This window comes from Artemia sp. Qi Xiang Cuo, chromosome 10 (assembly GCF_049724085.1).
Source record: "Artemia sp. Qi Xiang Cuo chromosome 10, ASM4972408v1, whole genome shotgun sequence".
Taxonomy (NCBI): domain Eukaryota; kingdom Metazoa; phylum Arthropoda; class Branchiopoda; order Anostraca; family Artemiidae; genus Artemia; species Artemia sp. Qi Xiang Cuo.
Genome location: NC_142803.1, coordinates 1,478,599 through 1,504,841, shown reverse-complemented (window position 1 = coordinate 1,504,841; position 26,243 = coordinate 1,478,599). Strand labels below are relative to the sequence as shown.

General features: G+C 36.8%; 1 protein-coding gene across 2 annotated transcripts in view; it reads right to left on the bottom strand.

The window, feature by feature from the left end:
- The window catches only part of LOC148947346 (sodium-independent sulfate anion transporter-like), a 161,657-nt gene that overhangs the window by 95,263 nt on the left and 40,151 nt on the right, over positions 1 to 26,243 (bottom strand). For both annotated transcript variants that reach the window (XM_089095217.1, XM_089095218.1), the window contains exon 2: positions 1,613 to 1,837. In XM_089095217.1, coding sequence (XP_088951343.1) covers positions 1,613 to 1,837 — 225 coding nt within the window. The remainder of the gene's footprint in view (positions 1 to 1,612; positions 1,838 to 26,243) is intronic.

The window sequence follows — 26,243 nt, the reverse complement described above, 5'->3', positions numbered from 1 at the left end:
AACATAATACCCTTGCCCTGAGGGCTTTGGGGGGGAGGAAGTTCATCCTCAGAGACATAATTTTCAGAACTTTCAACTACGTTGAACAAAATGGCTATCTTAAAATTTTGATTGGATATGTTTGGAGAAAAAGTGGGCGTGAGAGGGGAGTTAGTTGCACTCTAATCACTTTCGAATATTAAAAAGGGCACTATCCCTTTGAATTGCCGATCGAATGAGCCTTTTTTGAAGTTTCTACGACAATGCTTTCTATAAAAACCTTATGTGCCCAAGGGCTTAACTTACAACCCTTGCCCTGAGGACTGTGGGGGAGTGTCCTTCTCAAAATCATAATTTCTATCTGGATATCAACTACGCTGAACAAAATTGCCATCTTTTCAAAATGGCCAAAATTCTGATTGGATGTGTTTCAGGAAATGGTGGGTCTGGAAGGGGTGTTAGTTGCCTTCCAATCACCTTCGACTATTAAAAAGGGCACAAGTCACTCCGGATTCCAATTGAATGAGCCCTTTTCGAAGTTTCTAGGTCAACGTCTTCGGTACGAAGTTTGATTGGACGTGTTTCAGGGAAATGGTGGGTGTGGAAGGGGTGTTAGCTGCCTTCCAATCACTTTCGACTATTAAAAAGTGCACTAGCTATTCCAATTTTCAATCGAATCAGCCCTTTTCGAAGTTTCTACGACAACTCCTTCGATAAGAAGTGCCCTGGTATGGAAAAAAAATAATACATTGTGCCAACATCGTTCTTTAGTTAGGCAGCGCGATTGCGCTACCTATGAAATACCATTTCTTTAAAAGCGAATGTTGGAATACACTATGTGTTGCATGTTAATAAAAATGGCGTATCTGTAATATATAGGCAACGGCTGGGGGGATAGTGTTTGAAGTTTTCAGGTAGCAGGGAACGAAGATGGAGGGAGAGTAGGCAAAGAAAATTAAAATTTTGGTTGGGGTTGGGGCTAAGGATTTTTTTTATTTCATCAATCTTAACACTTTTGCACAACAATCCCAAGGAGCTTACAATGCCTTCGTGATTAAGTATAGAGGTAAAAAAAATGAGAAACTTTGTATTGCAAGATTAACGAAATATTGCATTTGCAATAAGTCGAGAACAGCCTGAAGTAGTATTCAGAGAGTATTTCTCAGGGGCTGGAAGGCACACAAGCTTCGAAGTTCAATTTGAGAAAGAGGACCAAAAAGGAATAAATTTTCCGTCTCAAAATGGCCCGAAAAAATACTACGTTTGAAGTCCCTGTGGAACTACAATATACGGACTGCAAAGTAGAGATGTAAATTCAAACCCACTAAATGCACCTTCTTTATCAGATTTGGGTATGTACAGTGTCTCAGGAAAATTTTTTGGGGATAGTGGGTGATTAAGGACACCTCAAATTTGGACTTGTGGCAGTGGTCAGAGGTAAATCAAGAGACACTGCATGAACCGAGGTAAACAACATAGCATATTTACGATATCTAAGTGGAAACTATTAGATAATGTGTGGAGAGGGCAAGAGAACTCAAATTTTGTAGTTTTGGGGTGACAACTTCTAACAGATGTTACAAAATAATAAATGGAAAGTTATTTAAATTACGAAAAATATAAAACACTTTACCTGTGGTGGCAATCCACCCACTGTGGCATAGGCTAGGCTTTGTGGCACCAGAGTTAATCCCACTGAGAAACCAGCAATAAGGTCAGACAGTAAATTAGCAATTTGGAATTTCGGAAGCCATTGCAAAACTGGAAGCCGACTGTACAATGTCTTCTTTCGAAATATTTTTTCCCTCTTTGTCTGTAAAAAGGATTTCTTTTTACCATTGCCTCCTTGATGCTCCTCCTAAAGAAGAAAAAGTATTAGTTAAATTCCTATTTATAAACAGAACAATTTAAACCAAAACATGTCTAGGTTTGCAGTTTTCCTGACAAACAATTGTTCAGGAATTCCTTAACTCAGAAACCCACTAAAAAGCCAATGTAGACTTGCATTAGAATATATATTAAATGTGAAAAACACATAACTTGCCTATATACTGTGATTTGAGGAGAGGGGGCTCTATTTTGATATTATGAAGGAGAAAAAGATTTAGCGTAAATTAAATTTCCTTCAGCAATTCTTGACCACTGCCATTACTTTGGCTTCCATTTTTTAAATCTTGGTTCGCAAACTTATTTTCCTATTATTACAAACTTTTTTTTAACTGTAACAAAGCACCTTGGTTCTTCGTTAATCTACTTTTAACTTCTTCACTGGAACAACCTTCTTTAATAATATTACTACCTAGGTAAGTAAAGCTGTCAACTTAATCGGTCTTTTCGTTACTCAAAGTAACCTTTTACCTTAACTTATTCCTATCCTTAGAGACTTAGTGTTCTTAACATTAATTTTCAAACATATTCTAGCATCCTGAATTTGCAAAACTTCTAAAAGTTCATTGATTGTCTTACACTTTCATCTAGGATGCTTGAATTATCAGCATAATGTAAGTCCAGGAACCTTTTACTTCCCCATTTGATTCCGTGCTCTCCCATTGCCTTTCCTATTTTCCTTGAGACAAAGTTCATTAAAATTATCCATATAAATTGGGATAGAATACAAGTCCTGACTCCTAATTTAAAACGAACCCAGCTTCTGACTTCATTGCTTACCTTAGCCACAGCAGTGCTACTCTCGTAAATACCATTTATCACTTTAATTCATTCATCTGATATGCCACAGAAGGATATTACCTTTTCTAAAGCTCTTATATCAGCTAAATCAAACACTTGTCATTAATCTATAAAACTGTGGACGTCTAACGTCTTAAAACTTTGTCTATGGCATCTCTAAGTCTGTTAAGTGTCATCATACTAAGTAATTTGCTAGCTAAGAAAACAACAGGCAAATTCTTTTATAATTATCACACTCAATATTATCAGTTTCCTTATACAAGGGTTTTCTTAAAATCGCTAGATACTTCCCCTGTTTCAAAAATATTTTTCGGAATCTTCAGCGGCTTATTTCTAACCTGATAACCACCATATTTAATAAACTCATTTAATACAATATCAGTACCAGGGGCCTTGTCATTTTGTAATTCTTTTAGCACTGTCACTTAATTCTTGAAAAAAATCTTCCTTCACGTCTAAGGTGTCACAAACTTTTTCTTTCTCCTCTATAACTTTTCTTATAACTATATCACGGTTTAGCACATTCTCAAAATGTCCTGCTCATCTCTATTTAACTCTTTCCTTATAACTATTTGTAGCCCAGCTACTTTTTTTAACCAGGACAAGTCCACATTGACTACTCCTTCTCAATTTATTAACATGCCAGTGCGATATTTTACTATTCTAACATCTAGCTGCATTTTCCAGATCTTCGGCAATTTTATCCAAAGCCTCCATTTCACATCTCCTTAGTTCATATTTTAAGGCTTTCTCAACTTTCTTTACATTCATCTTATTTTCATAAGATCTTTCACTCTGATATTTTTGTACAAGCCCTTCCCTCCTCTCTAATAAATATTAACTATTTTCAATAATATTCCTAGCTGTATTCTTAACTTTCTTAACTAAAACATCATCAGTGATTTCACAATTTATTTTTCTAAAATTTTTCCATCCATCTTCCACACTGTCAAGTTTTAAACTCACCAATTTAATATTTAAATGTGGATAAATTATGGTGGGTGAGATAAGTGAATTCTACCGATTTCGATACTTTGTTCTTGGGTGGTACGGTTCATATTGACGAACACTTTCGTCTTTCCTTCTTCACTTCTTGGCTACACCAATCTTAGCGCTTTTATTATTAAAAAGCTGTTTGGATTATTTTACTTCTTTCCATTCTTAGTATTTCGCAACTTTATTAGTTTTGAAGGAGAAGAGGGAATATGGGCTTAAAAAACTATTGTTTCTGTTTTTATTGTATGACAAACAAACCCTGGACACTTTATTTTTCAAGGAATTGAATTATAAGATTTTTTCTATGAGTAAAATCACAATCTTAATTGCTAGTACTACTAACAAATTACCATAGCACAAAGCCGCCTGAGGCCAACACAGTTACGCTTGTTCCTCCTCCATCCCAATCTATTCATAGCCTCCCTTAACAGAATCTTAAACGTAGAACTTCTCGTATGCCTTAAGATACAACTAAAAATTTTCCTGAAGATCCAGCTCCAGCGACTTCGATAGTTCCGTGACCTGCAACGGATGAGTCAGTCCCGTCTCCCGAAAATCTCCTTTGAAGGCCAAATTTACGGTTCTCGTCCTCATGGTCTTCCCCCAAAAAGGTGGAAGGAAAACTTCGCACCGCACCGCCTCTCGGACCTTCTTCGCCTAGTAGAAGACTGTGAGGGATACAGAAGACACATCCCCAGCATTACAGAGAAAGAGGCCCCAAGACGACCTTCAAGGACGGACGGGACTTAAGTCAAGTCAAGTAAAAGGTTGGCCAAAAAGGACAAACTTCGGCAATCTGTCATCCTTCATCCGCAGAATATGTCCTAGCCATCTCAACCTTTCTATTATTACAGCCTTAGAGAGTGGGATTGAATCACACTTTTCTTACAGCCTACTGTTTGAAATACGGTCAGTCAGCGGCGTACCCAAAACAATCGACCCTAACAAATATGTAAAACAAGTAACTTTGAACGAAATTAGATTTTGATGTTACTCGGGGGGATAAGATTTGAGGATATAATATTAAAGGACATGAAAACTGTGGTATCGAGACTGATCCGTTTATTGCCAGGCGTTAATCCTTCAGAATTACCATTTATACAATATAGTCAAAGAAAATTTTCAATTACAATAGGGTCACAAATCTTACAAATCAAATCAAATTTTACAAATCTAATTGTCCTACATAAGGGGAGACACCATCCCCTCTCCACCCTCTATGCTACAGTTTTACTGTTGAATTTCAAGAACAAAAAAGTTAGTGATATCCAAAAGTTCTTAAACAATAAAGGCGCTATGGTTGGTGTAAAAAAGAAATGAGAAATGAAAACATATACCAAAGGAATCCCTCTCCAGGAGAACCAAACATCAATAAAGTTTGGAATTAAAATTTAAGAGCAGTCAGAACTGAACAGTCTCTTTTTGTGAATAAATCTCTATGGTTTTTCTAATATAGGGTAGAAGTAGGGGTAAAACTCTTATAACGATGTATAATTTATGAGGAAGGAAGATCGAAGCAACGAAAGCATTTGAGTCCGTTCCAAACTTGGCAATACTAGTCCTTTTGACTTATATAAGACTACATAATAATAAAAACGAACATAGACTTTTTGTGAGATGAAGAGGGCTTTCCACTTTTTCAGGAATTCGTTTCTTGGAGGGAGGTAGGGGAGGGTGAGAGAATCAAACATTAAAATGATGGCTGATTCACGTGTATTTAAGATTTTAGAGGTAATATTAGGACTTCAAAAGAATAAGAACCCCCCAAAGCAACTTTACCCGACTTAAACGTTTACCCGAAGGAAAAGCTTGGACACCTGTGCTCTCGTCAGGGTCACTCCTTTGAACACTGACATCGATGGCAATAATCTCACTCTCAGATTAAAATCTTACTCTCAGGCAATAATCTTACAATCCATTTAAAAAGAAATGTACACCTTGTACTCCAGTGCATTGTATACTAGAAAATAAATTTGTGGTACTGGTGCTTTCCTCAAGTGCATTATTACATGACAAAGAATAGAATAAAACATGTTTTGGAGAAACAAGGGTCAAGGCAAAGCAACAATGACAAGAAAAGAGAGAAAAAATATTTCTAATACCAGGTCTATTCAAAAATATTACTATTCTATTCTATTCAATAAAGGTTACAATAGATTCTTTCTCATTGAAAAAAAAATTACTTATGGCTGCTAAATGACACAAGTACATATTAAAGATTAATACTTTCCTATTATTTTTTAAGTTTGATAAAGGAAAATACTCGCCAAGAACATTTAATTAGCAAAATAGCCAGTGTATATATTGTACTCAGGGTATTTTCCAGCCCCTTAGTGTTTTGATGAGGGACTGAGTTCCTTCAGACTCCTTCATTTGGGTATGTTGCTGCAAAAGGTAATGGGGAGAGAGGAATTAGGAAGGGGAGGCAGGTTCATGTGATTTTACTGGTTTCATATTTTGTAGTAGGAACAGTTGCATTTATTTTACAGAAAAACCAATTGAAAGTTTATTAAAAATACTATAACTTGAAACTATAACGTAATTCTGAGGGCTCTAATATGGGAATCTCGGCTGAATAAAAGTGATTTAGCATCCCACTCTGCTTTGACAGTTCTTTACTATGGTTCAGCAATGATACAAGTGTATACCTGTAAACAAAATCAAGTAAACATTATTACAGAGAAAATTATGACAGAAAATGAGATATAATTTAAAGAGATTGAATTGTCAACAAAACTTTTCTTTAATATTAGATCTACTATCCAGTAATCCAGTTTCCCACACTAATTGGATAGTTCTTTCCGAAAGGCCGTGTTCTACAATGTTACCTTTGTATGCTCGTAGATAAGATTAAGTAAACATTATGACGGAAAAATATGACTTGCAAACAAAACAGTAACAATTGTCAATTTTTTTTATATTAAATTTATATTTTAAAGTGCAGCAGTCTGTTAACCCTGACGAAGATAGGCTGGGCATAAAAGGTTAGAGATGTTTCGGTGCTGTGATATGGTTTGAGGCCTCTGCTCCGTCATAAGTTTCTTTGTCCGTCTCTATCCCCGATAAGAAAATCCTGCTTGTGCAGCCTCATAGTGACGTCAGAGTGGACCTTGCACGGATTTTCCTAACCGAAACTATGACTGCCAACAGTTCTGCAAGGTGACCAAGAGGAAAGGTACCAATCGAGGATGTTTTAGCCTAGTAAACGACACAGTATTTGTACTGGCTTCTCATTAATGGACTATTCCTCTGGGGGTTGGTCTGTTTTGGTGTTTTTTTTTTAAGGTTGTAAAAGCCTAAGAAAATCCGTTTTTCAATCCTAGTTTAGTCGTCTATTATGGACTGCCTACCCGTAGTAGAATAATGAATTTAGTCATGAATATATAAGGAGTCGGAAGTAATAGGCTTAAGATTGTCTGTACAGGATTTCGACTCTTGTTGATAGAAGAGCTTGGCAAAATTTGAAAAATGATGTTGTGACCAAGATGGGCCCAGGATCGCAAAAACTTCCATTCAACCGGAGGTCCCGGGATTTTTGACTGTCTGGTTCTAAGCCGGTTTGAGTGCTTTGTTTATACTTGAGAAGATGTGTTATTCCCAATCCTGCACTGGTTCTGGGACCAATGCTTTTGTCTGAGGCCATAATAATTTCAGTGATTTAAAGAATATGAAAGTTACAACATGGAATCAAAATCTTGATAGACGAATTCAGACGCTTCAAACTTATTAGGATTTTCCCCAACTCATGTCCCAGGGATAGAAAAATTCGAATTAGGTGAAATAGAATTTTTGACTCTGGAAGGAAGGAATGGATGCACTGGCAAATAGTAGGGCTCATGATAAAAAAAAGAAAGCTGCTAAGTCTTGCTTGGGTTGGGTCGGTATTAATAAAAGAATGCTAGTGGATCATTTTATGACTAAAAAGTGCAAGATATCAGTCGTAGTAGTACAAGCCCCTCTAGATCCAACTAATCAAGTTAGTGGTGACTCAAGTCCGTTTTGCTTACATCTACTTGAATAAATACAAAGAATCCCAAGGATAAATATAGTGTTTCCTTTCTTATTAGGAGATTTTGATGCCCACTTCGGCAGAAACAAGGATAGATCGCATCCTACCCTAGGTAAGTTTGGAGTAGGAAAAGAAAACAGTGGATGGTAATTCACTGCTGCAATTTTGTAGGTGTAACCATTTAGTTATAACCAATACAAGACTTGGTCAATAAAATGGCCCATAAGTTAACCTGGTATTCACATGACAATAAGACAGCTAATCTTGTTGGTTAGGCATCTGTAAACCGAAGACGGGCAGGATTGATACAAGATACTAGGGTATATAGGAGTTTCGTTATTGATAATAAAAGTAATGATCACCATCTAGTAGTGTCTAAGGTTAGTCTAAATTTGAAATTTAGCTATAACGTTCGTAGAGTCTAGGATCAGAATCTGAGAGAAACTTTCCATGGACAGTTGAAAACTAAGCTCAAGAGTCTGAAACTTGACAATGTAGAAAATGGGTGGAAGAGTCTTAGGAAAATAGTCTGCGAAGGGGCTGATGGTGTCTTAGGGAAGATAGTTAGAAATTCAGCTAGGAAAAATTAGAGAAATGCCTTATCTTTAATAGAGAGGAGGGGGGACTAGTACAATAAATATTTGAGGGATAGATCATATGAAAATAAAAGGAATGTAAAGAAAGTGGAGAAAGCATTAAAATATGAATTAACAATGTTTGAACTACTGGCATTGGAAATAATTTATGAAGATCAGGAAGATGTAGCAAGACGGCATAATAATGAATTAAGAGAAAGTGATAAATCTAGATTTGTCCTCGTTGAAGATAGAAACAGGGCTGAAATTACTGATAAGGAGAGTGTTAATAAGAGATGCTACAGTGATAATAGTGGTCAGGTATGGTTCTGAAGCACGGTACTCCAGAAAAAATGGAAAAGGATTTGCTAGATGCTTCCTAGAGAAAATGTTTATGAACTGTTTTGGGTACCCGACTGACTGACCGTATCTCAATAAGTAAGCTGTTTGAAAATATGGGTCATTACCGCTTTTTAGGGCTATAATCAGAGAAACATTGAGATGGCTACGACACGTTCTGGGGATGAAGAAGGACAGATTTTCCAAGGTCTTTTTTGTCAGCCAACCGTCTAGGACTAAACGAAAAGCAGGTCATTCCCCCCCCAAAAAAAAGGGCGGGAGGATATGGTAGGGAGAGGTTCAAGGGAAAAGGGATCTTCTTCAGAATAAGTATCTGATAAGTAGCTGTTTGAAAATGTGGGTCATTACCGCTTTCTAGCGCTATAATCAGAGATTGGTTGAGATGGCTAGGACACGTTCTGGTGATGAAAGAGGACAGATTTTTCTAGATCTTTCTTGTCAGCCAACCGTCTAGGACTAAACGAAAAGCATGTCAATTCCCCCCCCCCCAAAAAAAGGGGCGGGAGGATATGGTAGGGAAAGGTTCAAGGGAAAAGGGATCTTCTTCAGAATAAGTAAGCTGTTGGAAAATGTGGCTCATTATCGCTTTCTAGGGCAATATAGTCAGAGAAAGGTTGAGATGGCTAGGACACGTTCTGGGGTTGAAAGAGGACAGATTTTTCTTGACCTTTCTTGTCAGCAAACCGTCTAGGACTAAACGAAAAGCAGGTATTCCCCCCCCCTCCGAAAAAAAAGGGTTGGAAGAAGTGGTAGGGAAAGGTTCAAGGGAAAAGGGATCTTCTTTGGAAGGTGTAAAGTGGGAGGTTTCGGATACATTGGAATGGAGGAGCAGCTTTGCTGCTACGCAGCTTGTGTTCAAGGAAGACAGATTTTTCAATATCTTTTTTGTCAGGCAACCATCAGTAGTACCTCCTCCATTGATTCAACGGCACAGGTAGGGATATTAATATAGGGAAAATAGCATTGGATTTCAAACGCAGCCCTCTGACGTCACACCCTTGCACCTGTTTCTAGTTGGCATGATTCCCATTATTGGCAAGAGTCCAATATCCTTGGCAAGAGTTACGTCACACCTTACGTAATTATTTTGCAACAAAGCCACGTAATACTTTTTTTCGCCCAAAACACCCAAAGCGTTTTTGATTCATTAACATGATGGCGTTACACACTTTATGTAAGGTCATGTAATTATTCTGCAACACTGCCAGGTAATACATTTTTCGCACAAAAGCCCCAACACATTTTCTTTTTCGGTGTTTCATTTTTCGCTCGAATCACCTTTCATTTTTTCTTTCTTTTTCTATACTTTTTGACCCAACCAGGACTCGAAAGGTCATTCCTTTCCAATGGTACAGCACCCCAAGTAAGTAGTCCATGAAACCATTTCCAGTAATATGTATCAGGAGCCAAATTCAAAAAATAATCTATTGCATGACAGCTAAGATTTCCCATTTTCAAGCATGCTAGAACGGCGTATTTACGGCCAAATTCGGCACGCACATGGAAAACATCTATTTCCAGGGGACATTTGCTCTTAAGATATTAATAACGATAAGATGTAAATGTATCGTTTCTTTACGTGGGATATTAGATTTCCTACTATCGCGACAGTACGCCCACCCCCTCTAGCCTACAATACCAGAGGAATAAGGGTGATATTAGATGCAATTTAAGACATATTAAGAGCTTTTAAGGAAAATAACCATTTCTTTTAGTACCTGTTAGATTTTCACCTCTTCCATGGGAAAAATTTCTTAATGCCTCTACCCTAACTTTTAATCTGTAATTCATCCCCATAATGACACTACATGACCCCCCCCCCCCAACCCTGACAAGACATCATCCCCACCAAGACATTTTTCAGGAATTTGATATTAAAAATTACGTCTTTAAATCCCGTGATTCATGTTTTTTGCAACCCAGGCTAATCAAGATGCCCCTCAAAATAATCCAAACTGAAATAGAATTTCACCCATCTGAAATCAGCACTCCCACAACCTCCCCCCACCCCCACCCCCAGATGACCTGTTACTAGTGGTATATTTCAACCATATTGATATATTCGCACCCACATGACATCGCTACATCTCCCCCAAAACATCTTTCAGGCATTTGCTCATAAAAATTATACTTTTAAATCCCGTGAAACAAGTTTTTGCAACACAGCCCTATCATGATGCCCCACAAAACCCTCCACACCGCCATGGGATCACCCCCATCAATCACCATAAGACTCCAATCCCCGCCCCCCCCCCTCTCAGATGACCTAATATTAGTGGTATTTTTAAACCATATTAAGAAGTATTATTGAAAGATTTTAAGGAAATATTCATTTCTTTGAGATAAACTTATTGATATTTCACATTATCCTAACATCGTGAACAATAGTTTCTTTAAGTGGCGAAATTGAGTAAATAGCTACTGTCAAGCGGTCGCTCACCTTCTCACACCTGGTGTATATCTCAAAGCAGCACTTGCTCCACCATAACAAGTCTCTTCATGCCACACATGGCCCACTTGCACCTTACGTTGTACGCAGCATATGATGAACACAAGTTCTTAAACTGGGCAACCTGTCGGCTATTAGAATTTATTTCCTTTTTCAAAGAAATGATAAGTATATAGTTGTAAATACTTTGTAGTTGCCCTATATGTCCTATATAGTTTATAGTTGGCCATAGATTACACAACTTGTGCTTGTTCTATCCTTATTAATCAAATAAAGGAAAATCGCTTTTAAAAAAGAAAAACACAATTTTTTCTCAGCTTTAGCCATATATATTTTTATCACTTTGAAAAAAGAAGGAAAAAATATTTTAATTAAGACCAGGTAGGTACGTAAGGATTTTCTCCAGGGGAATAAACAATAATAGAGAAACATATTTGATAATTGGGACAAAAAATGCACATATATTTGGGAAAATTTATTATTTTGGGGGGCCTTCCCTCTGTACACTTCTTTTCCTCTGACAAATAAACAGCTTGATGCCTCCATGTTTGATAAGCAGTTTTCACCATGTATCCTGTAATGCCCTGTCTTAATTGGTGTAGTGGGATTATCTTAATTGGGTAATAATGGTAGAAAGGAACCGTCATTTGGAGCCATTAAATAAAAAAAAGTTATTTCAGCTGAAAGCAGAGATCAACATTAAAACATTAGTTATTACGTATATGAGAGGGGCTGCCCCCTTCTGAACCCCTCGCTTGTTATGCTAAAGCTTCTATATAAAATAAGTTTTACTTTTACTTTTACTTTTACTTTACTTTTCAGTAGCCGCTCTTAAAGAATTGGAAGCAATAGTCGGCGTAAAGCTTAAGCATAAAGAACAGCGGGTCGGGGAGGGGACTAGTCCCATTAATATACAAAATAATTTCAGTTTGCTTTATATTTATATGTCGCTCCTTACTTTTAGTCGATTGTTTTGTTTTTAATTTCTGATCGCTTTCCAAGCATGCCCAGGTCTATTCAAGATATGATGAGGGATACCTGTCCAATAAACCCCATATTTCTTGTTGTTAAATTGTATATGCCAATAATTGTAAATGATAGGCAGTGTCCCGTTTTCCAGTTTTTCTGCTTATACATCAAAATGTTGGATTGTAATTAAGTTTTTGGTCAAAATTTGAGTATTCAGTCAAAATATTCAATGAACAGTAGTTTGTTTAATAATTTCTTATTAATATTTTTACTACAGAATTTGACGGAGAGGGGTACTATCATTCACACAGATGGATGTTTGGTGTGAATTTGGAATTTCTTTGCAGCTGAAACCGTCGCAAACTCTGCGATAGGGTTTTCTGATGTTTAAATACAAGTAGTAAGGGTACAGGGAATATCACACCTACATTCAAACCTACAAGACCATGCACACTTTCACACCTACATTCACGCCTACAAGAATATGGTCAAAAGTGTATACAATATGAACGGGACATGAAAAAATACATGGAATTAAGCAAGGAAAACCCATGTCTGAGTCACTACACTTACACGTGAACATTCTAAAAAGCTGGAACTTTTTTTGTTATTGATAAGAATTGCACAAGAGTAGACATTTTAAAAAGCGATCTTTAGCTATAGAGCGCGCACGCATGTTATTTGGAAGATTGCCTTAACTCGAGAGTAGTTTGTTATTAAAAAATTGGACGCTACAATCAGAATTGTTTGATTGACATTTGCAAAAAAGGGGAAGGGATTTGTGGATTGGAGTGTAACTCGAGAGTTGTTTGTTATTAAAAAATTGGACGCTACAATCAGAATTGTTTGATTGACATTTGCAAAAAAGGGGTAAGGGATTTATGGATTGGAGTGTAACTCGAGAGTAGTTTGCTATTAAAAAATTGGACACTACAATCAGAATTGTTTGATTGACATTTGAAAAAAAGGGGTAAGGGATTTGCGAATTGAGGGTTATCAGTTAAGATAGCACCTTGCCATGGAACAGAGCAATCTAAGTGATCATTGGCTGGTCCAGTGCATGTGTAATTGAACCAGCATATCTGGTGCTGGAAGGCCGGAAAAAAAATATGACTTGACCTAGCTTTACTTCTTCGATGTGTACTGTATAATACACAAGTGGTGTTTGAGTAGTGTTGTCAATTTAAAATAGAGTTTATTATTATTATTATTATTTATTGGAAAACCCGTCATACAAAAAAGGAAAAGACGGAGCAATAAGCAAAACAACAAAAAAAAGAAATACACATAAACTTAGGAGTTATACATGTGGTTTGTAGTGACAAACGCTGGAGCTAAGATCTAAATCAGTACTTAGAACAAATTACACAAAACGAGAAAGAAAAACACAATTATACACTGCTCTGTAGGTACGTGACATGTTTCTTTTCTTTTTTTAGGCTCCTAAATACTGAACAAACATAAATAATATGAACTTCATTGCATCAAGCCGTAATTGGTAAAAAAAAAAAAAAAAAAAAAAAAATCAACCAAACACTAATTACACTAAGCGCGAAAACAAACACTTAAAAAAAAAAAAAAAAACACAAATACATCTTAACTTATGGGTTAATATTGACGACCAGGGATGATTCAACTTCATTAAACGGGAATTATAAGCACGAATTTGCTTTTCCACGGCTATAATGGGGTCAGCAATGCTGAATTTTCTAATCAGGTAAGAATTGCGCGTCCAAGGGGGAAAACGTTAAAGATATTTTGCGAACCAGAAGAAAACTGAACGAATTTTTTACTTGTCAGAACTTGTGAGCATTTTCCAAAACGGCGATATGTACAAATAATGTGGTAGAGCGAAAGAGTTAAAACGTTTCGAGAGAAGATGGCGGTTGAACCGTAACTTATTAGTTACAAAAGAAGCATATGATAACCCAACTCTACGCTCAATGTGAGCAATTAATAGTTTTCGCGTGTGCATTACTGACGAACCAATGGGAAGACCGAGGTAGGTGATATGATCTACTGGCTTAATCCTACTATCTCCGAGAGGAATATCCCTCGGTGACACTTGCTTCCAATTGAAGAATACAAGTTCGGACTTTTCAGCATTGAACTGAAGACCTAGTTTCGCATACTCAGATTGTAGCGTTGCGAAAATATCGCTTATGCGCTGGATAGTGCGGCTCACATTCAGAATGTCGTCTGCATAACATGCGAGAGATAAATCAGGACCAGCAAAGATGAAAGATGTGGGAACAGCTGACTGTGCATCAAGAACTACATTATTGAAGAGAACAGCACCTTGACGGGTACCTTTTTCAACATTGACAAAAATATTAGGGGCTGGTGCATAGACTTGAGAGCCGTCAACTTTAGCTAATGGGTGAAGTATTAGGCGAACATTAAGACGATAACACATGTCTCGAAGGGCTCTGATATATGAGGGGCTCAATCCACGTTTTGCTGCATGGAATAGCATAGCGGCGTGAATGAGAGAGTAGAACGCTTTACGAACATCATGCCCAGCCAACACGAGAGTTTCAACTGATGCATCAGCATCGATCAATGCGTTCGCGACAACCGACAAAGCGTGGGCACAACCGAGCCGTGGCTGGAATCCAAATTGGTTAGGTGGAAAATAGCATTTTGCGTTCAGTTGGTCAATAAACAGAAGTTCAAAAAGCTTACAGAAGGTAGTAGCCACTGTTATAGGATGGAAGGACGAGCACTGAGTTGCGAGTTTACCTTTCTTTGGAATTGGAGTGAGATCTCCGATTGAGAAAGAAGACGGTACAACTCCTTGGGTAACAATCATCTGCATCAAAAGAGCAATATGGTTTACCAGCAGCTCGCTTCCATGCAGAATGTGAAGAGTGCTTATTTTATCGATGCCAGAAGATTTCTTACGCTTTAGGCGTTGGATTGCTCGCAGTACAGAATCAGCTGAAACAACAAAATTGTCGGTTGGACACCTAGACAGAAATTTATCAATCTTATCTTCATATTCGGACTGTAGGGGGGCATCTTGCGGGAAAAATTCAGCTGAGAAGTATGAATTCCATTCGGAATCAGGAATAACTTGAGCAGATAGTCAGGCGCTAGGAAGATCTCTTGATACATTTCTCCAGATGGAAGGTTGGTACAGAGAAGCTTGCTGAGATGTCTCTTAAACTATCTGGTTCATGTGGATACATAGTTCTCTTGCAAACTTTCTTTTGGTAGAAAGACGAATGTTAGAAACCCAGGCAGAGCGAGGACGGTCGCACTGGAGCCACAAATGGTACCAAAATTTAGATTTTCTCCAAGCTTCAACTAGGGTCGGATTACTGGACCAGTGCTTTGTGACACCCCGACGTATACGTTTAAGAGTTATACTGGCTTTTTCTGGGCATCGCAGAGCATGGCAAATTTTTGCAAGATAGATATCTAGCAACATCCGTATTTCATTTGCATCAACTTGCGGATTTTCCATGAGCAGCTGGAACGGAACATGAATTTTATGAAGGACAGAATTAGTTACTGCAGCAAAAAGGTCATCTTGGATATTTTCCCAATCCCTGTAAAATTGGGCGTGGGGCTGATGTGGCTGTTTAGTGGGAGTAGACTGAGCAGAGGAACAATAAATAGATGCAGATATTGGAAGGTGGTCTGATAGTTGGAAATCAGTAACGACGTGAATAGGGGACACTTGGAGATTTATAGAAGAAACTGCATGGTCAAGGTTCGATACGTGACTTGAATGGTGTGTGTAAGTGTAATCAAGATCTTTTGGCAATATCCTAAGCCAATCGTCAAAAATACCAGACAAAATAGAAGTACGCAATAACGAGGCGTCAGTTAAATTACAGTTAAAATCTCCTATAATAATACAACACTTACCTAACAGGCGAATCTTTGAAAGGCAAGACCCCAGTTTCTCACACGCAGAGGTAAAAAAAATTCCGATCGGTCATTGCGATAATCTGTTTGGAGATAGACGTTTACAATAATATGCTCTTTTACACGGACAGCAAGAAAAAAATCACATGAATCAAAAATACTCGACCGGCACGAGGTCCTAACAAGCATCGCAATACCACCCGAGGGGCGGCCACTAGAAGCGGATCGTTTAGCGGGCACCAAATAGCTAGTAAAATTATTGTCAATTTTCAGAAGGCCTAAACTATGACTCGTCAAAAAATGCTCTTGCAAGCACAATACGTCACAATTCGAAAGCAAACCTTTTATCACACGAATTTTGACTAAAAGTCCACCATTAATATTCCACGAAAGTACAGCTTGCGTAGTAGTAGAAACATCCATGTCATACCATGGGCTTTGCTAGTTGACTATTGTTATTAGGACACTACACTGTAACAAGTATGGCCGGTAGCTTTACATTATAGACAGAACATTTTTTCCAAACTCGGAGAGGCACTGTTTGAGGTGTGATCGCATGATCCACAGCGAGAGCAGAGGGCCCGATTAGTGCACTGCGAGGCCAGATGCCCAGTCTTATGACATGAGAAACAACGCTTTGGGAGATATAAAATGCTTGTGCAGAAAGCTTTTCGTAGCCAACTTTCACAGAAACTTTTATGAACTGATCCAGGTTTCGTTTCGACTCAATGTAGACCTTGAACACTCTGGACTTTTCGCACTGTGAAAATTTAACGCAGTTTGGTACAAGATATTTTACTTGATTCTCATCATATTCGATCGGTACACCTTTAAGGATCCCTATAAACAGTGGGGATTTCAGACTCATCGAGATGCCTGAGGTACTGTTTTTAGCATTCTTGGCCATTTTGTTCGCTGCACGCTTTGAGTTAACAGCAAGTTTCCATTCACAAGTCGATTTTTTAAGTTAAGTTACTTCACTGGAGGCCACAGGGTAAAGTTTATCGATAAAGTTTTTACGAGAATTATGTGAAATCAGGTTTGCAAGACATTTTTTAACATAACAGCACAATTAGGAACTGGGGCAGGGTTTATTTCTGTGTTGGTATCAATTCTTGCTGGCCAAAAAGGGCTTGAATGCGTCGCATTCTCTAAAAAGCCGTCAATTTCCCGTGAAAGTTCATTAACTTTCGAGACTAAAGTAGCCGAGACTGCCCCCCGATTGTTGGGGTTTCAGAAGGTGAGAATATAACAAAATTGGGAACAGGCAAATTATCCTTTGCTGCCTGATTTAACTGTTTACAAATGTCAAATACATTATCTTCATCCTTTGCATTTTTCACACACCGGCTCTGAATATTCAGCTCTTTATACAGAAACTCTCTAGCACTGATAATAGTACCATGATCAAAAAAAAACTTACAGTTTTTCCGACAATCAGATCAATTTTCGCACCATCAAGCATAGATCTTGTGACAAAGTTCAGTAATGGGTTTAAAAAAATTTTCCTATTTTGATCGGTCATTGCACAATCTAATTATCATAGCCAGGGACAGTCGAGTAAATTTAAACAATAGAGAACAGTGTCCTGAAGAAGTTTCTTTACTCTAGCATCAGATCTTCACTTTAATTGTAGAGACTACTCTAAGGCTCCCCGCGATCAGAAATTAAATTTAAAAAAAGTTTCTTCAACTGAAAGTAAGGAGCAACAACAAAACTTAAACGGGCAGAAATAGAGGCTGTTTCCAAAGATTTAGGATTCATTAACTATAGTGTTGCCAGTCAAAAGCTATGAGCTTGAGAAAATTGCCTGATTATCGGAAAATGGGAAAACACCCTCCAAAAGTCGACAGGAATGGAATTGTCTTGATGGGGGAATTTTCCATGGAAGAGGGGAAGGGTATTTTTACGTGAAAACAACTTCAACCGGGGCCCGCCCCCGCGATCAGAAATTAAATTATAAAAAGTTTCTTCAACTGAAAGTAAGGAGCAGCATCATCAAAAGCTATGAGCTTGAGAAAATTGCCTGATTATCGAAAAATAGGGAAACACCCTCCAAAAGTTGACAAGAATGGAATTGTCTTGAGGGGGGAATTTTCCATGGAAGAGGGGAAGGGTATTATTACATGAAAACAACTTCAAGCGTGCCCAGCTCCCCGCGATCAGAAATTAAGTTATAAAAAAGTTTCTTCAACTGAAAGTAAGGAGCAACATCAAAACTTAAACGGGCAGAAATAGAGGCTGTTAAAAATATGCTTACGGTTCTAACAATTGTGCTCATCGTGTCAGAGACACGATGTGGCTTTCCCACTGCTATTCTATGACCGGTTATCAACACTACCTAGTCTATTGCATGTATTAAATCAGTATTTTTACGCAGTGGAACGATAAACACATAAGTCATATCTTTAAAAAAAAAGTGAAGATGGAACATTTTAATAGAGTGTGTTCACATAACAAGGTTATTGTAGCATTAACTTTAGTGTTACCAATCCAAAGCTATGAGCTTGAGAAAATTGCCTGATTATCGGAAAATGGAGAAACACCCTCCAAAAGTCAACATGAATGGAATTGTCTTGAGGGGGGAATTTTTCATGGAAAAGGGAAAGGGTATTTTTACGTGAAAACAACTTCAACCGTGGCCCACCCCCGCGATCAGAAATTAAATTATAAAAAAGTTTCTTCAACTGAAAGAAATGGAGCAACATCAAAACTTAAACGGGCAGAAATAGAGGCTGTTTCCAAAGATTTAGGATTCATTATAAAAAAATTTAACAAGAAATCTCTGAATAAAATATTTTTGGAGGGATGGGAGCGGGGTGTCTTAGAGTACTGATAGTGCTGTACTATGGGCCGAGTTTCTAGCGAAAAACCCGTGTGAATGACTTGAAATAAAAAATTTTAATAAGAAATGGCTGAAAAGTGTTTTGGGGGAGATGGGTATTAGTCTCTCATAGGTGTGTGTTGTCTGAAACCTATAAAAATAAACTATTTCCGTAAAATCTGAGCTAATAAGGGTTTTGACCGTAAACTATACTTTTTTTTTGTAAGAAAATTATGGAAAATACAATTCTCTGGTACAGGTGTGAAACTTAAGTCTATTTTTGGATTAAAAAATAAAACTATATCCGTAAAATCTGAACTAATAATTCAATATATTTTTTTTTTCATAAAAACAAACTTTTTTTATAAACTTCGAAATTTTTCAACTTTATTTATTTTTTTCTTTTTGTACATATCTTAAAATGTCAAAATATGCTTACGGTTCTAACAATTGTGCTCTATGATTGGTCAGAGACACGATGTGGCTTTCCAAACAACACCGTAAGCATATTTTGACATTTTAAGATATGTACAAAAAGAAAAAAATAAATTAAGTTGAAAAATTTCGATGTTTAAAAAAAAAAGTTTGTTTTTATGAAAAAAAAAATATTGAAATATTATTTTTGGAAACAGCCTCTATTTCTGCCCCAATTAAGTTTTGATGTTGCTCCTTATTTTCAGTTGAAGAAACTTTTTTATAATTCAATTTTTGATTGCGGGGGGCGGGCCACGGTTGAAGTTGTTTTCATTTAAAAATACCCTTCCCCTCTTCCATGGAAAATTCCCCCCTCAAGAAAATTCCATTCGGGTCGACTTTTGGAGGGTGTTTCCCAATTTTTCGATAATCAGGCAATTTTCTCAAGCTCATAGCTTTTGATGATGCTGCTCCTTACTTTCAGTTGAATAAACTTTTTTATAATTTAATTTCTGATCGCGGGGTGGGCCACGGTTGAAGTTGTTTTCACGTAAAAATACCCTTCCCCTCTTCCATGGAAAATTCCCCCCTCAAGACAATTCCATTCCTGTCGACTTTTGGAGGGTGTTTCCCCTTTTTTCGATAATCAGGCAATTTTCTCAAGCTCATAGCTTTTGACTGGCAACACTATAGTTAATGAATCCTAAATCTTTGGAAACAGCCTCTATTTCTGCCCGTTTGGGTTGTGATGTTGCTCCTTACTTTCAGTTGAAGAAACTTTTTTATAATTTAATTTCTGATCGCGGGGAGCCTTACAGTAGTCTAAAGTCTTTCAAAAAAAGCTCATGTACACACATGTACAAATTTTAGTAATCTATAACGTTAAACTCTATTTTAAATTGACAACAATGCTCAAACACCACTTGTGTATTATACAGTACACATCGAAGAAGTAAAGCTAGGTCAAGTCATATTTTTTTCCGGCATTCCATCATCAGATATGCTGGTTCAATTACACATGCATTGGACCAGCCAATGATCACTTAGATTGCTATGTTCCATGGCAAGGGGCTATCTTAACTGATAACCCTCAATTCGCAAATCCCTTACCCCTTTTTTTCAAATGTCAATCAAACAATTCTGATTGTAGCGTCCAATTTTTTAATAACAAACTACTCTCGAATTACACTCCAATCCATAAATCCCTTACCTCTTTTTTGCATATGTCAATCGAACAATTCTGATTGTAGCGTCCAATTTTTTAATAACAAACTACTCTCGAGTTACACTCCAATCCAAAAATCCCTTACCCGTTTTTTGCAAATGTCAATCAAACAAATCTGATTGTAGCATCCAATTTTTTAATAACAAACTACTCTCCAGTTAAGGCAATCTTCCAATTAACATGCGTGCCCGCTCTATAGTTAAAGATCACTTTTTAAAATGTCTACTCTTGTGCAATTCTTATCAATAACAAAAACCGTGCCAACTTTTTAAAATGTCCATGTCTAAGTGTAGTGTCTCAGGCATGGGTTTTCTTTGCGTAATTCCATGTATTTTTTCATGTCCCGTTTCATGTACCGTTCGTATTGTATACACTTTTGACCATATTCTTGTAGGCGTGAATGTAGGTGTGAAAGTGTGCATGGTCTTGTAGGTGTGAATGTAGGTGTGATATTCCCTATACCCTTACTACTAATATATTGTATACATATATTTAATTATAAATAAGAATATTAGAATCCAAGATTACACTGAAATATTACAACTTATATAAAGCTACTGATAGCAACTGCCAAGCCCCCCCCCCCCTAAAAGAATCCTGGTGAGGATTAAAATGCCTCGAATTACCTTTTCTAGCTGTGTGTCGGTAAGCATGTAAAAGGACCTTGTTGCTATCGACTGAAAATTTTCGTGTCGGAAATCAATTTAAACGTACCAAAAACTATTTATTGGACTTTATAGTCGCAGAGGAAGTAATACTGTATGGTGGTGCACTTTTTAACTATATAAATGGTTACTACAGACTGTTATCTTAATTCATAATTTAAATAAGTTAATTCACTTTAATTTTCATGAAATTATGTCTAGTGACGTTTAATTACGCATCAGCTATTATAAAAGAGGGGCGGTGGGCCATTTTGTAGGCGGGGGGCAGCAGACACCTAAAGGAGTGCGTGTCAATGCCTGTATTGTCTAAATCTCCTTAAGTCTTCAGATAAATATAGGAAGGGGTATCGGAAGAGAGGGGGGGAGTATGAACATATCTTTCATCTCTTTTCATGTAGACTAACCCTGTATAAGTGTACTGTGGAGTAATATCTCCTTTAATATTGCAGAAATATGATTCTGATATTTATTTTAAATGTTCATTTAACTAAACTTAGTTGCTTCATATTTCAAAAAAAATTATATGATGACGTGTAAGTGTGCATCAGTTATTTTGAAGTAGGTGAGATTGGTCATTTTGTAGCTGGGGGGGGGGGCTAATGCCTCAAAAAGTGAATTTTAATGACCAAATATCTAAAATCTCCTTCGATTCATCCTTCCAAATAAACATTGAATGCGTTTTAGGGAAGGAAAACGCATTCTATGTGGAAAATTAACGTCTAATAGGTAGAACCTAATCCCTCTTGGTTAATTTTTATTTCATAAAATTCTAGTTTTATTTTGGAAGTGATAAATATGCCAGAAATATGACATTATACAAGGATTTCAAACAGTTAGTGGTAACAAACTGTAAGTAAGGAGTGACACGGCTTAATAGTAACCGACACTCTAAAAACAGAATTTTTACATCAATAAATTCACCTAAAGAATTGGCTTGTTATGCTGCTGCCAAATATTTAAGATTCATTAAGCTCAGTGTTACCTATAAAAGACTACGAGCCTGATAAAGTTTGCCAGATTTTTGGAAAAGTGGGAAAACACCCCCTAAAAACTGAAGAATCTTAATAAAAACCAAACCATCAGATTAAGCGTATCAGAGAACACTTTTGTAGAGATTTTAAGCTACTATCTGCTAAAAAGAGGAATTTTTTGTCTTTTGTCAGATGAAAGATCACGGATGCGTGTGTATTTGTTGTTTTTTCCCCAGGGGTGGATGTATCATTTTAACAGAAATTAAATTTTAATTTTAGTCCCTTTTTAAGTGACTAAAAAGATTGGAGGCCAATTAGACCCCCTCCCACTCCCCTTTTTCCCCAAAATCGCCCGATAAAAGTTTTGCGATAGCATTTTGTTCACCATACTTGTAAAGTCCTAAAGTATGCCTTTGGATACGACATGAACAACCCCCACCCAGCACTGGGGATTGGTCTTTAAGTTATAATATTTGCCCATTGTTTACGTATCGTATTTGTTACTGGGATATATAGACATTCTTAGGATATATAGACATTCCCCCTCCCACTCCCCTTTTTCCCCAAAATCACCCGATAAAAGTTTTGAGATAGCATTTTGTTCACCATACTTGTAAAGTCCTAAAGTATGCCTTTGGATACGACATGAACAACCCCCACCCAGCACTGGGGATTGGTCTTTAAGTTATAATATTTGCCCATTGTTTACGTATCGTATTTGTTACTGGGATATATAGACATTCTTAGGGGGGATTTTGGGCTTGGGATGAGTTTTCATGGGGATACTTTTCCGTGGGGAGGGAAATTTCCGAGGGTGAACTTTCCAGGGGATATTTTTCAATGGGGGGATTTGACAAAATTTCTATACAAAATGCTTTTAATATATGTATTAAAATATATGTATTATATATGTATTAATATAATATAGCATAAAAATGCTTTTACTTTCTCTTTGCCTGATCAATGAATTAAACTTGAATTAAAGATATCAATTATTTTGCAGTAGGTTGCATAGGTTGCATCAAGCCATGGCCAATTGTAGACAGAGAAAAGCCAAGACAGATAGTCCAAGTATTTGAGAGGCAAATGTTTAAATGGCTGGGGCACGGGTAAATGACAGGAGTATGCATGACCCTTATTGGATACATTCTTGTTTGTTAGTTTTTGGAAAGGCATGCCTGCCTATAGTCTCAGGCATGCTAACCAAGAATTTAAAATTGACATAAGACCGTTTGATTGCCTGTAATGAGAGGCATTCTCGATAAACTGGATGTGGACTCGATGTGGAGATGTTCTGGGGAAATTTCAGCGTGCTTTGAATTCTGGGAAATGATTTCCACGAAAAGGGATATTTCAGGAGTCACTGGCAAAACGATTAGAACTTAATGTATTTTTCAAATGAAATTTTTCTAAGAAGAAATTATCAAGCTGAATCTTCTACAAGACGATTTCCGGAGGGAGGGATTTTCAGTGAGGATGGAGTTGTCCAGAAGGAATTGGGGTATATTTTACGCGGGAAAAATTTTCCACGGAGAAGTTTTTCGAGAGGGGAGGGAATTTTTTTGGGAATGTGAGCCAGAATTACTGGCATTATTTGTAAAACAATCAGAAATCAAATAAAAAGAACAAGTTTTGTCAACTGAAATTAAGTAGCAACATTTAAACTCAAATTATACGAAGAAAAATTGTCCCGTAGATGAAGGAGTTGCATCCTCCTCAATACCATCCTCTTCACGCTAAAGTTTGACTATTTCTCCCAATGTCAAAAGAACAAATACTGAAACACAAGAGTTTTTTAATTTGAATATGATTTTTTATTTTTAAGTACCCAAAATTTGTGAAGAGGATATAACATATTGAGGAGGGGACAACTCTTTCATGGAGTGAGGAGATAAAAAAAAAAAAAAAAATATTAAAGTTTTATAAGGATGTTAAGGTGGTTTATGGGCAGGAGGAATTCTACATTTAGCTCAATTTACCAGGTAGATACTTCACATTGTAGATACAACTCAGGGTTAACTGCCTGCCAATTAATGCAAGATTTAAAAGATATGCTAAGAAAGATGTCCCAATGAAGTCAGATGTACTTGCCCTATTTGCAAAGTTAAAGAGGCTTATTTGATGCATTGCTTGAGCCGGTGCCAGTGGCTTTCTACAATAAGGGAAGGGATATTTGGAATAAATGAGTTGATACTTCCAGGTGTCTTAAATAGTACGTCGCCTCAGTTTATTTGTATTATAGCTTGGTATCTGGAATTTTTTTTAAATGAAACGAGTAAACCTTAACTTATTTTTCAATTTATATCAAGCTTAAGAAATTGCATTGCATTTCTTTTTACTATTAAAGAGTTGAATTCAAATTAAATTAAATAAAAAGCAAATTAAGTGTAGGTTTCTAAGTGTATGTTGTTAAAGCAACTTGTTTTTAAGTGTACGTTTCATTTAAGTGTTTGTTGATGTTGGCTGATACAAGTTCATTATATTTGTGCTTTTTATGATGATCGCCGATGTAAGTTTAGTATATTTGTGCTTTTTTTGTGTTCATGGCCGTATTTTTTGGCTTTAATACACTTATCTATCTATCTATCTACGCAGAATAATTTCTGCTCTTGCGTTTTGAATTTTTATGTTGCTCCTTATTTTCAGTCGAAAAACTTTGTTTTCCTATTTATTCCTGTTAAAAACAAATTTAAATTTAACATAAGAAAATACTTGTTTCTAAGTGAAAGCAAAGAGCTACACTAAAAATTGAGGAACAGAAATAATCTGTATTTGGGGACTGAACTCTTCCCTGAGCCGTCTGCCTGTCGCCGCTAAATTTTTAACTATCCTGTAAATATTTCAAGAACAAAGGGTTTAGCGTGAGGGCATTGGGTTTATTAAAAAAAATTGGAAAATAAAAGAATCCAATATTTATGGAAAAAAATCCTTCAAATAAAGTAATGTAGTTTGTGAAAGTAGCGGGCACCAAGTCACAAAAAAAGAGTTGAAAATCAGCAGAAAATTTACAAAAAAACAAGTAAGCCAAACAGTTTACCAAAGTGTAGTTCACCTTTGGAGATTCAATTGCCTTCGCTAATTAAATTATTTTCAAATTTTAAATTATAGTGGGCGAAAAGCATTGTTTATTTGTACAGGATGTTTATTTTTACCGTTCAACGTGGTAACACTGACGAAAATGCAGTAGGGACCCAAAAACTTCTTTAGTTTGAACGGACCAAAAGTAAATCTATGATAATTACGGTTTTCAGGAGTGACCAGACCTAATTTAGGTCAAGGGACAAAACAGGGTCCAAGTTTTTAATTTTATGTCCTTGGTAATATAAGCTTTCGGAAATTCAAAAATGTGTTTTTGGATGTAGATTTTTTAATCTACACCATGATGCCCATTTAAAGTGACTACATTACCGATGTAAATGCAATATACAACGCGATATAATCTGCTTGATAATAAACAATAAAATCTTCAATTGACAAAATGAAGTTTTAGAAGTTAAGCTAAGTTTTTAATAAGATTTTTCCCCAATCCCAGCAAAAAGAGTCAAGTCTGCACAACAGACATTGCCATAGAACACGTAAGTGAGCCGTTCGTGGCCCACCTGACAATGTTTCAGGGGAGGATATAAGGTGGGTCATTTCAATAAGGGGTAATTTTATTCCTTTTGGCGAAAGAAGGAAGTGTTTGGAGAGGTTTAGGTTGCAGAATGGTCCGTATTTTTGCCCGATGTCCGGAGGAAATAATGACTTACAGCACTTTATGTTCAATTGTAAGGAGTTGAAGGATTTGAGGGTAGAAATTTTTGGGATTGGTGTAAACGAGAAGGATTAGATGGTCGGAATTTTAAGAAGCAAGTGTAAAGTGAATATTAAGAATGTTGCCTGGTACGCGCGTGTAGCCATGCAGCACAGAGAAGCTTTTTGGAGGATGGACGATACGCGGGACAAGAAAAGAAAGATAGAAAGTTATTTTATATGGTACGCTTGAAGTATTGTCTTTTTCCTTTTTTGTTGCCATGATCATGTAGATTAAAAGCATTTACAATACATTAATCATGTATGCGACGTTTTGTATAATTATGTTAGTTCTATGGCATTATGTGCCTTATAATGTTTGTTTTCTTTGTTTTTTTTCTTTTTTATATGCTTTTTGTTGTTACTATTATATACTCTGTTGTGTGTGTTAGTATCATGTGGTATTATTTGTTATTCGTTGTTTTTGTGCCATGGCCCAAAGTGTCTTTTG